This window comes from Ursus arctos, unplaced genomic scaffold, assembly GCF_023065955.2.
Source record: "Ursus arctos isolate Adak ecotype North America unplaced genomic scaffold, UrsArc2.0 scaffold_21, whole genome shotgun sequence".
NCBI classification, from domain to species: Eukaryota; Metazoa; Chordata; class Mammalia; order Carnivora; family Ursidae; genus Ursus; species Ursus arctos.
Genome location: NW_026622886.1, coordinates 18,528,751 through 18,548,197, shown reverse-complemented (window position 1 = coordinate 18,548,197; position 19,447 = coordinate 18,528,751). Strand labels below are relative to the sequence as shown.

Here is a 19,447-nt window from a genome sequence, read left to right as displayed (position 1 = left end):
CAATTCTGCTAGATGAAATATTTCCTTCATTAAAACTTACATTTTAAATTTGTTTATATCCTGCCTTTTTAGCAAAAGACCAGAGGTGGTTTATAGGAAGTAAGAATAGTATCAGAGAAAATTATAAATTAAAAAATATATATATGATGAGAAAATTTCAGTATAAAAAGAAGCTCTGGATCCAAAAGAAGAAATGGATTTCAGATAAGTGCTCCATAAGTTCTTACTCTATTGTTATAATTCAGTTTAAAACTTTGCTCTGTACTTCCAGGCAATGTGAAAAGAGAAACCCAGTTGGGCACCAAAAATCTCATTACCGGGGAAGAGGAAACATACTGGATCCTCATGGGAAGTAAAGCTTCTCATTCAGAGAGACAATTTTCACATCAGGCTTCATATAGGGGACGCTAGGCCTGGAGAATATAATGTAACATCCTTCAAAAGAAGCTTGGGACTATTTAGGGCAACGTCTTAAAAGACCACTCAGTGGAAGTGTCTTTGCAAGGGGCGACATGGCCCAAGCCCTCGGCTCCCACATGCTTCAACCTGAAGAACAAGACCCAGACTCTGCAAAGTTCTTTAATAAATCCCCTGGGGCTCTCACTGGGGTTGGAACAGGGAACTGGGCAGTCAGGGTGGGAAGAGCCTCCCTGGGAGGAGGACCTCAAAGTCACACTAAAGGACTTGGACTTGGCCTGAAAGGAAGTCCTTAGAAGACTGTCAGCAGGAGAATGATGCAGTCATGTCCGTATATTAAAAAGAACACCCAGCAAAGTGTAGCAAATATCAGAGGCACCAAGACAAGAGGCAGGAAAACTCATCAGAGAGGTCACTGGAGAGAATCAAATGGGAGGTGATGAAGGCCTGAAATAGGCAGAAGCAGTGGGATCGGAAAAAAAGGTCGAATGGGAAAAAATGTCACAGTGATAGAATCAACTTGGCTTAGAGAATACTCATTAAATGTGTTGAGGGTAAAGGCTATCGTGGGGAAAAGGCTTCATGAGTTACTACTCAGGTCAGCTGGTTGTGGTTGCTTGCAGTGCAGTCAGGAAAAGGAGTTTAGGGCCCAGTCTAGGCTCGGTTGAAAAGGATACTGGATTAGTAGTGTCTGTCACGGGGGCAGAATGTGAGGATGCTGGCATGCCTGGTATTTACCATTCCTATTCTCTGGGAAAAGAAGCACAATGTACGGTCTGTTTCAAAATGTGCACACTGTAATTCCATGCATACGAAGATCTAAAACAGACAAAACTAATTTATGGTGATGGAAATCAGAAGAGTGGTTACCAGGTTACTAACTGAAAAGGGCAAGAGGGACCTTTTTTAGGCCCGGGAATATTCTGTACCTTGATCTGGGTGGTTATTATATAGATGTACACATACATAAACATTCATTAAGCTATATGCCCTTAAGATTTGTGACCTTTATTATATGAAGTCATACCTCAATTTAAAAAGCAGGGGAGAAATTCCTCCATGGCCCCTTGTGTGGCCGAGGAAATGTATTAAGATGTAACCTGCAAGTAAACATTATTCACAATTTGTCTTAATACACACGATACTCACCTGAATGCAAGGCATGCTTTTAGATCTGTTCAGTTTCCTGTACACTTTGGCCATTTCTTTTGTAGTCTTGTCCATTTTGCTAGCTGAGAACACGTGGACTATAATGAGCTGATCCATGGAGGACAGCTGGTGGCTTATAAGGTGATCATACTCCAGGTCTGTCACTTCAGGGATGTTGTAAGTGCTACATTGGCATGTGCCCCCTTCCTGCCCACACAATGTCCTCCTGAGGACCACAGGACAGAGCAGCTGGGAAGCAAACCATGCATCCTTGCTCTTAATGGGAGGAGGAGGAAACCTAAAAATGTAATGGTTAGAAATCATGTTTAAAGAACTGAAAGGACAGGGGCGCTTGGGTGGCTCAGTCAGTTAAGCATCCGACTCTTGGTTTCAGCTCAGGTCATGATCTTGGGGTCCTGGGAATTGAGCCCCATATCAGGCTCTGTGCTCAGCTGGGAGTCTGCTTATTGCCCTCTCCCTCTGCCCTTCCCCTGCTCACACTACCCCTCTCTCTCTCAAATAAATAAATAAATCTAAAAAAAAAAAAAAAGAACTGAAAGAACAGAAAAAATATCACTTTAGAAGAAACCAAAGTGGCTACTTTGGTAAAGCATTTATTTTTTAAAAAGATTTTATTTATTTATTTGACAGAGATAGAGACAGCCAGCGAGAGAGGGAACACAAGCAGGGGGAGTGGGAGAGGAAGAAGCAGGCTCATAATGGAGGAGCCTGATGTGGGGCTCGATCCCATGACCCCATGACGCCGGGATCACGCCCTGAGCCGAAGGCAGACGCTTAACTGCTGTGCCACCCAGGCGCCCTTTGGTAAAGCATTTAAATTTAATTCTGGACAGAACTTCATGTGCCAACATGCTAAAATACTTGTCAATGCATTAAAAGAGTTGAATGTAAACCTTTTCAGTCACATAAGCACCTGTGGCTCTGAAACAAACATAAGTTAAATGGTCAGAGGACTTAATAATTCCAAATGACTGCAAGTAATTGACCAGTAGGAATGAGACTTAAAGCGTTAATTGCAGTTTAACAAATGCAAGAAGAATGCATTGAGGTGGGTCTATAAGATACTCACTTTATTCCATCTCACAAATGGGGAAAACCAAGGCTCAGGAAATTCAATAATTTGTCAGTAGTAACTGACAAAGTGGAACTTGAACCCATGTGTATTTTTTTTTAAAGATTTTATTTATTTATGTGACAGACAGCCAGCGAGAGAGAACACAGCAGGGGAGTGGGAGGAGAAGAAGCAGGCTCCCAGCGGAGGAGCCCGGGGTGGGACTCAATCCCAGAACGCCGGGATCACGCCCTGAGCCCAAGGCAGACGCTTAACGACTGTACTACCCAGGCACCCCTTGAACCCATGTGTATTTTTTTTCTATTACAATGTCCCACTGACTGGTGATGAAACACCTACTGCATACTTTTGAGCTGATTTATGCCTATTAACAGACTGGATAAACCATGTAACCTAATAGCCAGAATGGAAATCGGAAAGCTAAATTTGGATCTGTCTTCTATCCACTCACTAACTCTCAACATGACCGTAAATCTTCTGGCTTCTTTATGACTCAGTATTAACATCTGTAATGTAGGGATAAGTTCATGCTTCCACAAAACTTCTAGGGAGGTTATAGGGCTTATAAAACCAAACTTTGTGAATTTTAATTACGCTTAAAGAATTTTTATGTGATGCTGAAATTTGTTAAATAATTAAGTTACTTAAAACTGGCATTCCTTGGGTAGCTAGAAGAGTATTTTTTAATTATCATTAGAATATTTGGTATTGGCTTCATTTTCTTTATGCTGTAACTGAGGAACTTAGTTAATGTGATAAATGCCCAGTTATGTTTGTTGAAGTTGTGCTTTTCTAAATGTCTTGATGCCTTCCCTTGGTAGAAGCACATTTCTGAGAAATGATGATTCTATACTTCCTTGTGATAAGGAAACCCACACATGTAAATATAATGTTATTTCAGTTCTCACCTTTATGCTCTAGTAGATCTATTTTCAACATCTTTTTTTCCCCCTTTCTTGTCATTATGTTTATTAGTGAATTTAGATACAGGCCCACTCAGAAATGGATCTTGTTTTTTGGAAAGAGAGGCAAATAATTTCCATAGAACACTGTTGCTCTGAAACCTTCAGATTCTGAGTAGTTCTGTATTCATTATAGTAAAAGTTTATATGTGTGTGTGCATCAGTGTGTGCATGTGGTAGACTAGTTTACATATTAGAGAAGAAGAAAAGAATAGCTTTGTACACACCACCCAGCTTTATCAGATTTTAGTATTTTACTACATTTCCTATATATTTATATATTTTTTCATTATTATAATTTCAGATACAACTTACAGCCCCAAGGACTCCTCCTGATTTCACCCAACTTTTTTACCCTGAATTTGATGTATGCCATTCTCATGTATGTTACACAATGTCCTAATCCATAATCGATCAGGGTTAAGGTTTTTAGCTGAGAGCAACAGAAACAAACTGGCTAATTTAAGCAAAGAAACTAAAATAAAGGAATGAAACAAAAGAACTCAGAAAATCCTTGGAAAGGTGGAAGAAATAGGCTTGCGGGGTCCTCTGACGGGGAAAATGTCCCAAGTCGTGCTGTAAAACTTGACCACTAGGGGCGCCACAGCCAGATTTCAAGATCTGGATCCTGCGGACCCAGAACACTGCTGTGAGAACTTCAGCCACCAAAGCCTCTGGGAGCCCTGTGCAGAGGACACCCCTCCCTGCCCAGAGCAGCCCCTGCTGTATGGTGCTAACATAATATAATACAAAAACATTTAAAAAAAAAAAAAAAAGAAAAGAAAAGAAAACCTGGGGCAGGCTCATCAGACTGGTGGGTCATGTGCCTGGGCCCTCGCTTCAGAAGGGACTGGGAAAGCAAAAATCTGGCATTTTTGTCATCTATAGTGGAGGTGCACTCTCCCTTGGCAAGTAGGAGAGTCCCCAGATACAGAAAATGGGTTCAGATGCTGGATGGTCAAAACAAATGGCAGTTGTCCACAACAAAAAAATACATACAACCTCTTGGTTATGGAAATTTAGGTAGTTTCCTTTTTTTTTTTTTTTAAGATTTATTTACTTATTTTAGAGAGAAAGAAAGGGAGTGAGCATGAGGGGGGAGAGGGGCAAAGGGAGGAGGAGAGAGAGAGAATCCCAAGCAGACTCCCTGCTGAGCACAGAGCCCAGCGCAGGGCTTGATTCTACCACCCATGAGATCATGATCTGAGCTGAAATCACAAGTCAGATGCTCAATCGGCTGAGCCACCCAGGAGCCCTTGGTAGTTTCCTATTTTTAACTATTGCAAACTGCTGCAATGAAATTTTTGTATGTTTCCTTCTTTTGTATATAAGACTTTTATTTTAATATTGTTAAAATTATAAACCCTCTCCCTTATGTTTGTGTTTTTTGGTGTGTGTTTGGTTTAAGAATTTAGTTTCTATCTTACGCCAATGAAAATATTCTCCTTATGTTTTCTTCTAAATATTTTAATATTTGGCTTTTTATATTTAGCTCTTTAATCTGCCTGCAGTTTGTGATGGGAAGTAGAAATCTAAGATAGGTGGTGGATTGATAACCAGTTGTCCCACCACCATTGATTGAATAATCTATCCTTTCCTCACTGGTTCCTATTTCTATTTCTGTCGTATATCAAATTTCCATATGGTCTGGGTCTGACTGGGGCTCTCTATTCTGTTCCATTGATCTAAATAGCCTGGTGCCAATACCACACTATCTTAGTTACTATTACTTCCTAAAAGATCTTGAAATCTGGTAAGGCAAATCCTTCTGCTTTGTTTTTCCTCTTCAAATATATTAATGCTACTTCTAGAGTTAGCTATCTTATACCCCAAAGAGCACGTGATTTAAAAAAACAAACAACTTTGAGCATGTATGATTTGGTAGACAATATGAGTGATAAGGGGACAAGAGACCTAAGAATACCACCTTTGCCAGTGGCTGGACAGTAGCAGAGAGCTCTGAGAGCAGGACAGTTACCATCAAATAAATCAGGCATGTTTGGAATGAAGATTCTGATATCCACTCTGTGAAGAACAGGCTGCTAGAGGTCCCAGCCCCAGTAACACCTTCTTGTTTCCCCATGACCACTTACTCTTCACCTCCACCTTTGTCTACGGAAGCCTATCACAGGTAAATACAGAACATACCAACATCAGGGCCTCTGAAGAGGCACTCTGAGCATCCCTGAGAAATTCCAATGTGTCAGCTAGTGTGCCTATCAACCAGGACTAAGACAAGCTGCTCGCTGGCCTGGAGACTTGATTTGCAATGTTCCTAATATTCATGGGGCAGGAGGCCACCCCACCATAATTGGACCGGATTCTGAAAGTGAAACCTTGGGGTTCTGGGTAGTGGCAACTGAAAACCAACTAGGCAGGGAGGGGTAAACAGAGAGACAGACAGACACACACACACACAATGCACACACTCAAAGTACGCTCAACACACAGAAAGAGGAAACACTTTCCACTCAAGATGAGCATGAGCCTAGAATCAAAAATTCCAAAACATACCAAGAAAACTAATTCTAACAAAGATAACCCACAAAATCAATAGTCAAAAGATGGATTTGATCTAGATAAAATTAAAATAATAGAGCAAATCTAAAAAGTACTTAAAAACAGGTATGTTTAAAATCCTCAGGGTGAATAACGATGGAAAAAATAATTGAAAAAAAAGAATTCAAAGATATTTAGTTAAGATAGAGTGGATTGAACACACTCAGGTTTACTTCAACTTTGCTACAACCTTACTTAAATGACTGTAAAAACCTACACAGCCTATTACATCACATGTTATATTGATTAGAATGCCTTCTTCTGGCTGCAAGTAACATAGAGTGCAACTCAAGCTGGCTTAACAAGGACACTTATTACGCACTGGTAAATTGGGAGGCGGAGCTACAAGGAAGGCATCTCCCAGAGGCTCCACCCCCTCTCCCTCAGTTTTTGGGCATCAGCCTCATCTGTGAGCGGGAAACAGATGCTCGAATAGTTCCAGGCTTCGTATCTACTCAGAACAACCACCGTGGAAGAGAGGGGGCCTTTGTCCCCAGCACTACAAACAAAAGGCCTGGGATTACCGATGTCCGGTGTCACAGGCTTCCACCCTTCTCCCCAATGACCGTGGCTGGATAAATGAAAAATTCTCATTGCCTTAAACCATCCAGGGTCCATCCTTGGAGCTTAGTGTGGGGTCAGCTGGCCCTGAGGCACCTGGGCTGTGAAAGGACAGGCAGATACTAAATAAAATTGGGGTCCTATAAGGACAGGTGAAGATGGAAAGGACTCCTGGTATTCAGCTTTAAAAAAGCTGTTCACTAATGTTCACCACAAATGTTATGGTTTAAGATGTGCATTTTCTGCAAAATTAGAGATAAAGCATAAAAAGTTAGGGAAAGGAGGGGGCGCCTGGGTGGCTCAGTCGGTTGAGAGTCTGGCTCAGGTCATGGTCTCAGGGTCGTGGGATCGAGCCCCACATTGGGCTCCAGGCTGAGCAAAACAGTCTGCTTGGGATTCTCTCTCTCCCTCTCTCTCTTCCCACCCCTCTCCCCCAACCTCTAAAAAAAAAGTCGAGGAAAGGACTTATTAAGACTAGCTTGTGAGTTGTCTTTCGTATACACCACTATTGTGGTATACTGCTTCTATGCTATCTCACACTGTGGCTGATTTCACTTCTTTTGTCAAATAGCACTTAGGCAGACAGTGCTCAGAGGAAGTTCTGGAGCTGAATACTGTTTTAATTTATAGACTGCTACAGCTTTAGCAGCATTCTGTACAAAATACTGCATTATGTTGCCCAGACACTACTCCACTCACATTTTTCTGAGTAGAATCTGGGCTTTTAAAATTCTGATCTTACTCTTTGAAGCATGTTGCACACTTCCTGATAGGATGGATGGTTCTGTAAACTAAGGGATATTTAAACTTACTCCTGTGGTTCAACCCCATCAATGATGACTGTGAACCATTGCAAAGAATATGGCAACTTGCTTGTGCTTAATAGGAGAAACTGGAACTAGAATGTGACTATGTGGGGACTTTATAGGTTTGTTAACTGACCTATAGCTAAACCTTAATGTGTTTGTGCACTTGTTCATTCTTTCAGCATTTCAGGACGTCCAAACACTACTACACTATCAGCAGTTTCCTGTGCATTAACCTCTGCATCTGAAAACTTAACAGTTACTTAACTTTATAAATACATGCATTTAAAACATTTAGATGAATATATTTCTTTGTTTACTGCTCTTCTCAGCTTTATTCAATAAACTTGCATTTTGAGGGGTGCATTGGCAATTTTAACTCCAAATGTATGCATCATGATAGAAGGTGCTGACTTACTGGAACAAATGGAAAGACAAAGTTACCATGACGAGGGTCCATAGACCATGCGCTAGAAAGAAATCAGTTCAGTTCTCTAAGAATTAGGTCTGTGGGCTAGCCAAAATAGAAATAAACTTTTTTAAAAGTAAGGGGAATTACAAAGACTCTCAATATATTGACAGGTATAGAGAGCCAATCTGAATTTCTTAAGCACACAATAAAATAGTATATATCTCTCACTAACAGGCTGGCTTATATTAACTGTCTTACATTGGGGTGTTTTGGGGTGGTAGTGCTAAAAACTTTTGGGGTGGTAGACAGTGCTAAAAACTTGACATGCTTCATCCTGTTTAATTCTTTCACAATCTGGTGAAGTAGGTATTTTTTAAAAGATTTTTTTTTTTTAATTTATTGTGGGGGGGAGAAGGGAGAAACAGACTCCTCGCCAAGCAGAGAGCCCAATGAGGGGCTAGCTCCTGGGACTCTGGGATCGTGACCTGAGCCAAAGGCAGACGCTTAACTGACTGAGCCATCCAGAGGGCCCATGAAGTAGGTATTATTATCCCCATTCTATGGATAGAGAAACAGAAGCTTAGAGAGGTATGTGATTGCTGAAGTCTCATAGCTAATATACTCTGCTAGTGTGTTATCAGGATGTTATGCTGTTTTCCCTCTGCCTGGTGTCAGCCTGTCCTTCATGCACAGGATTTGGCTGGAAATTGGAACTAGAGCACGGAAACCGTATAGACAAGTGTTGCACAGAAGATGGATTTTCTCACGCACGGTGCTTAGTTCTTTATGCTTATTTCAAGATTTAGAGTCCTACTGCAGATTTAAAAGTTTCCATTAAGTTTTTACAGAAATAAATGGAGCACTTATTGAATTAATATTAATCTCTTCAGATATCATTGCAACATCAAACCAAGCCATAAAAAGAATTCTACATTTAAATGTGAAATGACTGGGTTTTGACTTTTCACAGGAAATTTGAAAGTCTGAATAAACATCTTAGGCCTGCCTCACACAGTATCTGCTTGCTGCGTCATGGCGGATTTTAAAGGATTTGGTTAATTTTGTTACTTGCACCCCATTCTGGCCTGGGGTCAAGGCCTTCCATGATCTGGCCCCAATCCTGCTTATCCTATCTTCCATACCCTAAGTACCAGCAAAATCAAACTGCTCAGCATTCCTCCAATTTGCCTGCACTGGCCCCTCTATCTGCCTTTGCTCAAATCCCTGCTCTGCTCACTAGCTGTGTCTTTGCGGGGTAGAGAGGGCAGCATCAGCTTAATTGTACCCCTTAGGTGTGTCATGAGAATTCAATTAAATCCTGCAAGTACAGTGTTTGGCATAATACCTTGTGTCTAGTGAGCACTCAGTAAATGTTAACCATCCCTGACCTTATTAGTACCATCATCGTCCTCATTACACATCTCTCCCCCTGGAGTACCATCCCTCCCTACTTGCATATCCCAATTCTCCTGATCACTCCAGACCCTATTCAAAGTCTCCTGGAAAAAATCCTTTCTATAAAATCTCTCCCTCCACAAAATTTCTTCAGCATCCTATCTTTTCCGCTCTGATAGCACTTTCTTCCTTGGTTTCCACTGATTAATGGTATACATTAATACTTTGAAGTCTTTCGAGGACAGGGACCAAGTCTTTGTATGGCTGATTGCCCATATGCCTGTAAGTGGCAGATGACAGTTTTTGGTTGAATGAATTCATTCCAGGCCAGGAGTCAGGTAGGACTGTTTGTTTAGTGGCATTTATAAATCCTGTTGCCAATTCTTTATTATTTTTTTTAGGATTTTGTTTATTTATTTGAGAGAGCAAGCAAGCGAGAGCATGGCAGGGTGGGGGGAGAAGAGGGAGAGGGAGAAGCAGGCTCCCTGCTGGATCCCAGGGCTATGACCTGAGCCAAAGGCAGATGCTTAACCCACTGAGCCACCATGCGCCCCTGCCTAGGCTTTAAATACAAGAAATATTTCCCTCGTGGCATTTGCCACTTTTCTTTAAATTTATTGTTTTCAATAATGTTACTGATGCAATATTAGGATTGTGAGCCCTCGGGATTTTCAGCTGCTGGGGGTCTTAGCAGATGTCTGCCCAGCTGGCCTGCAGTACACGTGGTGGGCGGGAGCGAGGCTTCTTCTGTGTCTTCCGAAGGTTCCCACCCAGTGTAGTTTCCAGTGTAGAGACACTTAACCCTCTGATCTTCCCCCCCCTCCCCCCTGCCACCTGGACCTGGATGGAGGTGACATCTGAGGTGGGAAGCGTCCCTGTTTGGTAGCTAGTCTCAGAGACAAAATGCATAGAGAACCTGGCGTTTTATGCTGATGAAGAAAACAAGGACACATTTCTCTCAGAAGAATTTCGTGAGAAGGCAAGGGAAGCAATAACTCCTGGCTCTCATTTACCATCACCAAACACAGAGTCAGGAATTTTCAGAACAAATATATGGTCAGGTTTCAAATATGTGCTCACAAAAGAGATGAAAACAAACTGAGTCTTGATTCCTGATTGATTCAAATTCCTCTTGGGAAACAGGGTGGAGAGAACTCAAATGCTTGAATCTAGGCATGTCAATTTGTTCTACTTTTAGGAAAAATATTTCACTGATAGCACGTAAGTGGTGACACCTTAACCCACCCTGCTTAGAACTCTTGTGTGAAGCAACTTAACAGGTTTTACTTGGCATTTGCAGGTGGACTGAATGAGACGTCATCTGAAGCTCTTTCAAATATAACCTGTACTATGAATTATTGAGACAAATGAGGCTGGTACCTGAAGGACTGATTGCTGACTGGGGTCTTCTGGGTGTGAAAGAGAGGCGCAGGCTTAAAGACACCTTTCAGTTTTAGGAAGCTATTCCGGTATCGAAGATACTCTTTATTCTCATCTTTTTCCTCTACACTTTGTTTCAGAGGAAATATTGCTGATGAGACTTTTTGTCTCCTGATCACTTTTTTTGGAAACTTGGGCATTTTGCCAATGTGCAGGGATTCTATTCCTGAAATGTAAACAGAATATACATCACTGAAAACCTTTAGTGGACCAAGATATCTGTAGGCTGAGCTGTACGGGTTAAGTTGACTGCAGTAATCTGGATGCTCCTTCATCCACTTACAGAAGTGCCCTTCTGTTGGTTCTCTTATTTTTAAATGCACTTCTTGGTTGCCCAGGGGATACATGGCATCTATGTAATAAGGAAAATGTCTAGGTTATCAACAAATCCAATCCATGGGAGTTTGATTGTCTGTGTTTACCTTGTGCCAGGTAATGTGCCAAATACTTTAAATGCATTATCCAACTGAATTAAGTACCCTCCTGAGGTGAGTACTCTTATTTTCATGATAACACAGATAAGTCCATGTTCGCCCAGCTAGAAAGAGGCAGAACCAGGCTTTGAATAGGTCTGTTTAACTCTGAAGACTGTGCTTTGACTATGCAATAGACCAATGCTTCCTAGCCTTTTTTTAATCACCTAGAAAACTGTAAACTGTCAACCCTTATACATATAGATTCTTATCATAGAAAATCTGATATAAAAAATGAAAATATGAGGGATTGGTATGGCACATTGTGGTAAACTTACTAGGCTACTTCCAGGTGGAATCAACCACCCCAGAGGCTCAATCACCCCCACCAGCCACTGCCCTGTGGGCTAAGGACTTCCATTTCTTAGTTCCTGTGTAAAACATTTATGGCAAATCCTTTGGGATACTCTACTATATGGCATCATGAGTAGCAAATTACTTCCTCAAGTGGAGAAGCTTGCGTTTTTGGATTTTGCTTATAGTCAATCCTCCTTATTTGCAGATTCTGTACTTGTGAGTTTGCCTATTGGCTACAGTTTATTTGTAACCCTAAATTAATATCTGTAACATTTTCATGATCATTTGTAGATGTGTGGAGCTACGAAAAACTTAAATTGCATCTTGCATTTTCCCAGTCGCAGTTGAACGATGCGACGCTCTCCCTTCTTGCTTCCACTCTCATACTGTAAGCAAGTGTCTTTTCCGTGGTCTCTTCAGTGCCAAAGTTTTGCATTTTTGTGCTTTTTGTTGTTGATTTTCCTGTTTTTAAAATGGACTGCAAGTATAGTACAGAAGTGCTGTCTAGCATTCCAAAGTGCAAGATGGCTGTGATGGTCCTTACAGAGAAAACACAGGTGTTACGTAAACTTAGTTCAGGCATGAGTTATAGTGCTATTGGCCATGAGTTCAGTGTTACTGTGTCAACAATATATATTAAATAAGATGTCTTCAGACAGAAACACATAAAATAAAGTTATGTATTGATAGGTTGACAAAATACTGTAACCAGGGGCTCGCAGGGACCTCACCCGGTATTTCTCCTAGGAGCAATGGTTCAATATTGGCTCATTCAGTGTTTGTGGAGACTTTATAGACCCTAATTACTGTGAATAATGAGAATCAGCTATAACCTGAAACTGATGGGCTCTGTAATCAAAACACCAGTGTTGAATTGACATTGCAACAGCACATTCTAATGGAGTACACAGGCTTCTCAACACAGCAAATGAACAAAAGACATTAGCAAGGACTGAGGTTTTGGTGGGGAGACTTAACTATGGTGGTTGAGGGGTAAGAACATTTTCTGACTCAAAATATGAATATGAAAGCATCTTCCCTTATGAAAACATGGTTAATCAAATTGATTACCTTCTCTGAAAAGAGAAAGAAAATGAAATTAAGGTCATCTCCTTTGATTTTTGTGCTATGGCTAATCACCTGTATCCATGATAAGAATCTATATGTATACTGCTTTACAGTTTACAAACTCACTACTTTGGGAAACTTTGAAGGAAGAGGCATTCAAATGTTGATCTTCTGGAATTCTGAATGATGGGAACAGGTTATGTGAAGCAATACAATGGATTTCATAACTGACCCAATGCAAATCTGTAGTAATCCAGCCAGTGAAATAGGATGTGCTTGACCTTCTTCTGTAGTCCTCTTAATTTAATAACTGTTGGGATGTCAGAAAAAGGGCTTATGTCCATCACAGGATCAAATGTAGCTATTTTCATTGTGTCTGTTAAACTTGAAGGCTTCAAAACAGGAAAGTATATATATATATTATAATTCATAATTCATATAGATTACTTACTATATGGTTATAAAACATCAATTCAATCATTTGTTTATTTACTTATTCATTCAATCAACAAATGTTTATCAAGTGACATTTATGGGCCAGGCACTGTGCCAGAAACTAAGACTACATATATATTTATATATATATATAGGTCATGTTCCCCTGTGAATATACTTAATGCCACTGGATTATGCATTTAAAAATGGTTAAAATGGTAAATTTTGTGTGATGTATATTTTTCCACAACAAAAAATGGGGAAGAAAAAAGGTATGCTCCCTACCCTCAAGGAGCTCATGATCTGTGGAAAAACTAGATAGGAAATTATTCCAATTAAAATTAGAAATACCATATGATCGAATAATTCCACTACTGGGTATTTGCCCAAAGAAAATGAAAACACTAATTCAAAAGGATATATGCAGCCCTATGTTTATTGCAGCATTATTTACAGTAGCCAAGATATGGATGTAACCTAAGCATCCATTAGTAGATGGATGGATAAGGAAGATATGGTAATACTCATAATGGGATATTATGAAGCCATAAAAAAGGATGAGGTCTTGCCATTTGCAACAACATGAATGGACCAAGAGGGTATTATGCTAAGTGAAATAAGTTGGACTGAGAAAGACAAATACCATATGATTTCACTTATACATGAAATCTAAAAACAAAACAAATGAATAAACAAACAAACAAACAAAAAGTAGAATCAGACCCATACATACAGAGAACAAACTGATGGTTGCCAGAGAGATGGGGGTGGAGAAAAGGGCAAAATAGGTGAAGAGAAATGGGAGATACAGCCTTTCACTTATGGAATGAATAAGTCATGGGAATAAAAGATACAGAATAAGGAATATAGTCAATGATATTGTCTATAGTGTTGGATGGTAACAGATGGTAGCTACACTTGTGGTGAGCCTAGCATAAGGTATAGAGAAGTTGAATCACTATGTTATACCCCCAAAATAAGTAATGTTGTGTGTCAACTATATTAATACAGCACAAGGGCTATTTAGATACAAGCACAGACTGTTACAAAAGCTTAAGTAGGAAATTTAACATTCATAATGCTGTTTCTACTTAGCAGAAGAAAGTTTCAAAGAAGTATATCATGAAGATATTAGACTTTAAAATATACAGTTATAGTGAGCAGTATGTGTGATCTTTTCATAATAATTGGGCATATAGAGTGGTTACTTAGGTTTGGATGAGCTTATGTGATTAAATGTGACTAAAAACTGGTAATTCAGTTTTATATACATTCATTAAGTAGATATAATTATATGGACATTTTCATATTTACATATAAAAAGTGCACATAACTGTATACTTAACTCATTATCCAGTTGGGTGTTATGACAGAGCCTGGTGAAGATATGAGAAATGAGCAGAACCCAGGAAGAATTTGAAGAAAGTACAGAATTGAATGACACATGAAGAGATTAATGAAGTGGACAGCAAGAATTTTGAAAAATTTGGTCTACAAAAATCAGACATAAAGTTGAGATTTTAAGTTGAACCTGAGAAAAACCAACTCTATCAGAAGGGCTCGGATTTGGACTCTCTTGTTATAATGACTCTGAAAGGGACTGAGAACCCATCTGAGATGTTGATAAAAATTACCCAAAAACATATATCTTAGGTCCTGAGACTCAACCTCAAAAATCTGGTAAATAAATAATCCCTAGAAAAATTTAGAATTCAAATAGAGAGATAAAGTAAATTAATCTGACAATATTAAAACTTTAAAGTGTATGAGTGAATTTTAAATCATTGAGATAATCTTATGTATTTGTTATGTTTGAAATATTAAAAGAGATTTTGATAAATTAGAGAATCTGAGAGATTACACTTGGGCATTCATTTTAAATTGAGTCAACTGATTTTAGACTTGTGACTGTTAAGTTTTAAGGTTTAAGACAATTTGACCAAGTTCAAAAAGATAATTTGAATATTTAAGAGAACTTGAGATGATGCCCAATTTAATTTATTTGCTTTACAAAAATTAGTAACTTGAGACTATTTTGCTTAGCATTATAAATATGCATTTGAGGTACTTTAAGGGGAACAAAATATATTAAAAATATAAACACACTTTAAAATACATGAGATTGTTATTCATTAAATTGTATGTGAGCCTAATTGTTTATGGAGATATAGTTGGTTAAATTTGAGTTAATCAAAACATTAATCAAGGAAAGGTAAAGACAATTGTTATCTTAGTAGAGTCTATTGATAAAATAAAGAGATTTTTAGTGGCTTTAAAACAACACAAACTGGGTTTTTAAATCGGTCACTTCAATAAAATGAATATTAATTTCAAAACCAAAGTGATTGCATTTTTCTACGCACGAAAATCTCTTAGACATCAAAACACTACGCATTGGTTCCCTGCTTTTGAAAGCCTCTCCCCATCACATGTTACTGAATTGGTTAATCACAACCAAAACAAATTTCTCTAGATGTTTTCTTTTAATAGAATTAAACTGACAATATCCTCCAAGAGTTGGGTAAGGTAACTGGTTTTCTTCAATTTAGGGGAAGGGTTTAGGGAGTCTCAGGTCCAAACTGCCTATAATCTAGCTTTTCCAATACAACTCTACTAGTGAGGCCTATCCTTTCATTATTAATGCCTTGACTTAGGTGAAGGTGCTCAAGAGGTACAAGCTTCCAGTTATAAATAAATAAGTCACAGGGATGGAAAGTAGAGCATAGGAATGATAGTCAATAATGACTCTGATGACAGATGGTAACTACACTTATGATGAGCATTTAGTAATGTATACAATTGTCAAATCACTATGTTGTACACCTGAAACTAACATAATATTATATGTCAGCTATACTTCAATTAAAAATTTTTTTAAATAAACGCCTTTATTTCTACTTGGCTCCTTATCACTATTTATAATCAGACTCAAAAAGGAAGAAGAGGGGGGTGCCTGGGTGTCTCAGTTGTTAAGCGTCTGCCTTCGGCTCAGGGCGTGATCCCGGAGTCCTGGGATCGAGCCCCACATCAGGCTCCTCCACTGGGAGCCTGCTTCTTCCTCTCCCACTCCCCCTGCCTGTGTTCCCTCTCTTGCTGGCTGTCTCTCTCTCTGTCAAATAAATAAATAAAATCTTTAAAAAAATAAAAAATAAAAAAAAATTTAAAAAAAAGGAAGAAGAGGGAGCAGTAGGCACTTCCAGATTACTAATATTTTTGTTTTATTCACTTACACATTCTTTGGATAGGTTATGTATCACACAAGGTATCATTTCTATTTCATTTTTTACTGGGCTTTTTTGGTTGAGTTGGATTCATATCACTCGTTTTATCTTAAATACGTTTTCCCAACTCATTTTTTAAAATTTTCAAGATTAGCTTAATTCGCAAACATACTGGGTAGGGTGAGGAGCCATTTGCCTTTCATGTCAGGGCACAAAGAGAGCAGATCGCGAGGAATGTTTGACAGAAAAAATAATTCCCAAAAGTGTCAGACACCTGCCGATGAACTATGTATACAGCCTCAAAAGTAGAAAACTCAAGAGTTTACTTGTTAACAACTGTTGGTGTTTTGGTATGCTAGAATTAGCTCATCAACTATTCATGTGAAATTAAACAAAAAAGAAATTAAAACAACAAATTAAACAAATTAATAGAAATTAAACAATAACAAATCTCCTTTGAAAGGTCATGCCCTAACATTCTTCTTTGGAAATACTGCTCACGGAACATATGAAACATCTAAAAAACAAAAGAACCCATCTTTCAGGAAGATTTGAAAAAGGAATAAGCTGTCACAGTTGAGAAGATGATTCATTATTCTTGCTTGCACAACCTTGAACATTTATTTTGAAGGGAGGGCATGTCCGGGAAAATTGCTGATTGTAAGAGTTATTTAGAGAAGTTACAAAAAGGGACTCTGTTGATTATTTTGTGCTATTTGTGAATGTGAGAGATAAATATATCAGTCTCTACTAAGAAAGTAACACAAGAAGTTTTCTATTCCCTGAGGAGAAGGCGTCCTCATTCTAAGTCTTTGGGAAGTGTAGGTTTCATGACAGAAAGGATTATAAATTATGGTGTCAAACCTTCAGAACTGTAATAACAATTTTTTTCTAATTGGTTTTCTTTGCTAATATTACTCATACTGTTTCTTCTTTGTGGGGATTTTACACATTTCAAAAATATTTTTTTTCTTATTTCAAAAGCAATGTATTCAACATCAAAAAATTAGACATACGTCCTTCCAGTCTTTTCAAATACATATATAAGAATATATTTTTCTTTGACCAAAAGGGCAATCAAACAGCACAGGCTATTTCATCATCTACTCTTTTCCCCCGTACTTAACAAATTCTATGAACATCAAAGAGATTTTGTGACACCACTTTCCCTAGACACTAAAGACCATGCATATGAAAAAGAAGTAATTTTTTAATATAGAAAATAATGACTGTAAGCATACTTAAATCAATTTACAAATATTATAAAGAGCATCATTTTTTTAAGTTTTTTAAAATTATTTTTTAAAGATTTTATTTATTTACTTGACAGAGAGAGCACAAGCAGGGGAAGCGTCAGGCAGAGGGAGAGAGAGAGAAGCAGGCTCCCCACTGAGCAGGAAGCCAGATGTGGGGCCCCCATCCCAGGACCCTGAGATCATGACCTGAGCCAAAGGCAGACGCTTAACCAATTGAGCCACCCAGGTGCCCCAAAGAGCATCATTTCTAAACAGTGTTTTATCTTAAATAACTAAAAAATGATCACCAGTTTAACAGTACCAAGTACCCTTGACAACTTAAGATCTGAAGATTATCCATCTCTAGGAGAGAGAAGCTATCGAGGCCTGGACCAGGGAGTATGGATTTGCCTCCCCCTATCTGAAACAGAAACCCACAAGGGCCTTCTCACATGCATTGAGCAGGAGAGGCATGGGAATTATGGGGAGGGAGGGGCACTCCAGAAGGATCTAGAAGAACAGAGGGAGATAAGACTTGAGCTCCACCTACAATAAATCCTGTCACCTCGATGCAAGCTTGCCAGATTGTTCCCTTCCAGAACCACCACAAAGCCAAACCACAGGGATGTTGCAAAGTCTGTCACAAGAGGAAGAAGAATCTGGACTATTGTCATGGCCATCTGGGGATCAGAAAGCTGCTCCAATGCAGGCTGAGAAGTTAAGTGATTTGACACATAAGAAGTTCACTGGTCTAGGAAAGCCTGAGAGCAGGGGCATAAAACACAGGTTTGGGGCACCCACTCCTCTTTTCTCATACTATACAAATCCAAAGCGTGGGGAAATGCCAACAACAGCACAAGAATTTCTACATTTCAGGTAACCGTTCCTCGGCTCACTATAAGCAGGTTTCCACTTCAATCTGTACACTGAATTTGTTCTTGCTGAAGTCACTGTTGATCCTCAAAACAAACCCAATGCATGCTTTTTATTTCTCATTTATTCGGCTTCTCTGAAAGGCTTGTCCTGTTACCACTCTCTCATTTTGAAACACACTTTCTTTGAATGATGTTCTCAACTATAAGAAACTGAAAACTCTCTAGCCTTTTTCTAAGTATTTAATTATAAATTCACCGAAAGAGGAGAAGTGGCAGTCTCCAGCTGTTCCCACAACACCAACTGACAACCCAAGGCTGCTGCTTCTGCCATATCAGGAAGATGTGGCCTAGGAACCACCACTGGAGCTGTGGGGCTCAGCAACAGTGCACTAAAGCTGTGAGGTTAGAACCAGGGAGCTGCCACAATTGTGTCTTGGTATCTGTGATGCTAGCGGCTGGATAATGCAGTGCTGCTATGGGAAAACCCAACTTCTCCATGATCTTGCTTGCCAAAGCAAGACAATGGTTTCCCCTTATTTCCATCTTCCACATCTCCCATGAATACATCTAATGAATGGGGCTTAATACGCATCTAGAAATCCATCTGTCAGGGAGTCTGGAAATACAGTTTTAGCCTGTATATAGAGGCATACAAGAAGGAGGGGAAAGGACATGGATCTCACCACGTCCACCACAGTGACATGGTTCTCCTCCTACCTCTCAACCTGCCCCTTAAATGTTGGTTCAGTTGGCCCTCTTCTTTTTTCATTCTATCTACTCTTATTTGGTCATTGATTTTCCATCTCAACACATAAGCCAAAAAACTGTCTTATGAATTGTGCCTCTTAATTAACTTGGAGCTCTCATCTATGTTCCATTCTTTCCAGCTTAGTTCAGTTCATAATATCTTGGCCAGAACACTGCAATAATCTTATGATTGATCTCCCTATCCCATATACCCAAATATTCCCCCCAGCAATCACCAGTATAGAACAGTTCTCAACACAAGTGAGTACCTCCTTCCCTGGGGTTATTCACAAATGTTAATG

The 19,447-nt window shown here is 39.3% G+C and overlaps 1 protein-coding gene across 1 annotated transcript in view; it reads right to left on the bottom strand.

Moving 5' to 3' along the window:
- The window catches only part of LOC113256142 (uncharacterized protein C3orf20 homolog), a 159,241-nt gene that overhangs the window by 86,323 nt on the left and 53,471 nt on the right, over positions 1-19,447 (bottom strand). Inside the window, exons 7-9 of the mRNA XM_057316550.1 lie at positions 12,865-13,024; positions 10,735-10,960; positions 1,567-1,864 (exon numbers count right to left, since the gene is read on the bottom strand). Coding sequence (XP_057172533.1) covers positions 1,567-1,864; positions 10,735-10,960; positions 12,865-13,024 — 684 coding nt within the window. The remainder of the gene's footprint in view (positions 1-1,566; positions 1,865-10,734; positions 10,961-12,864; positions 13,025-19,447) is intronic.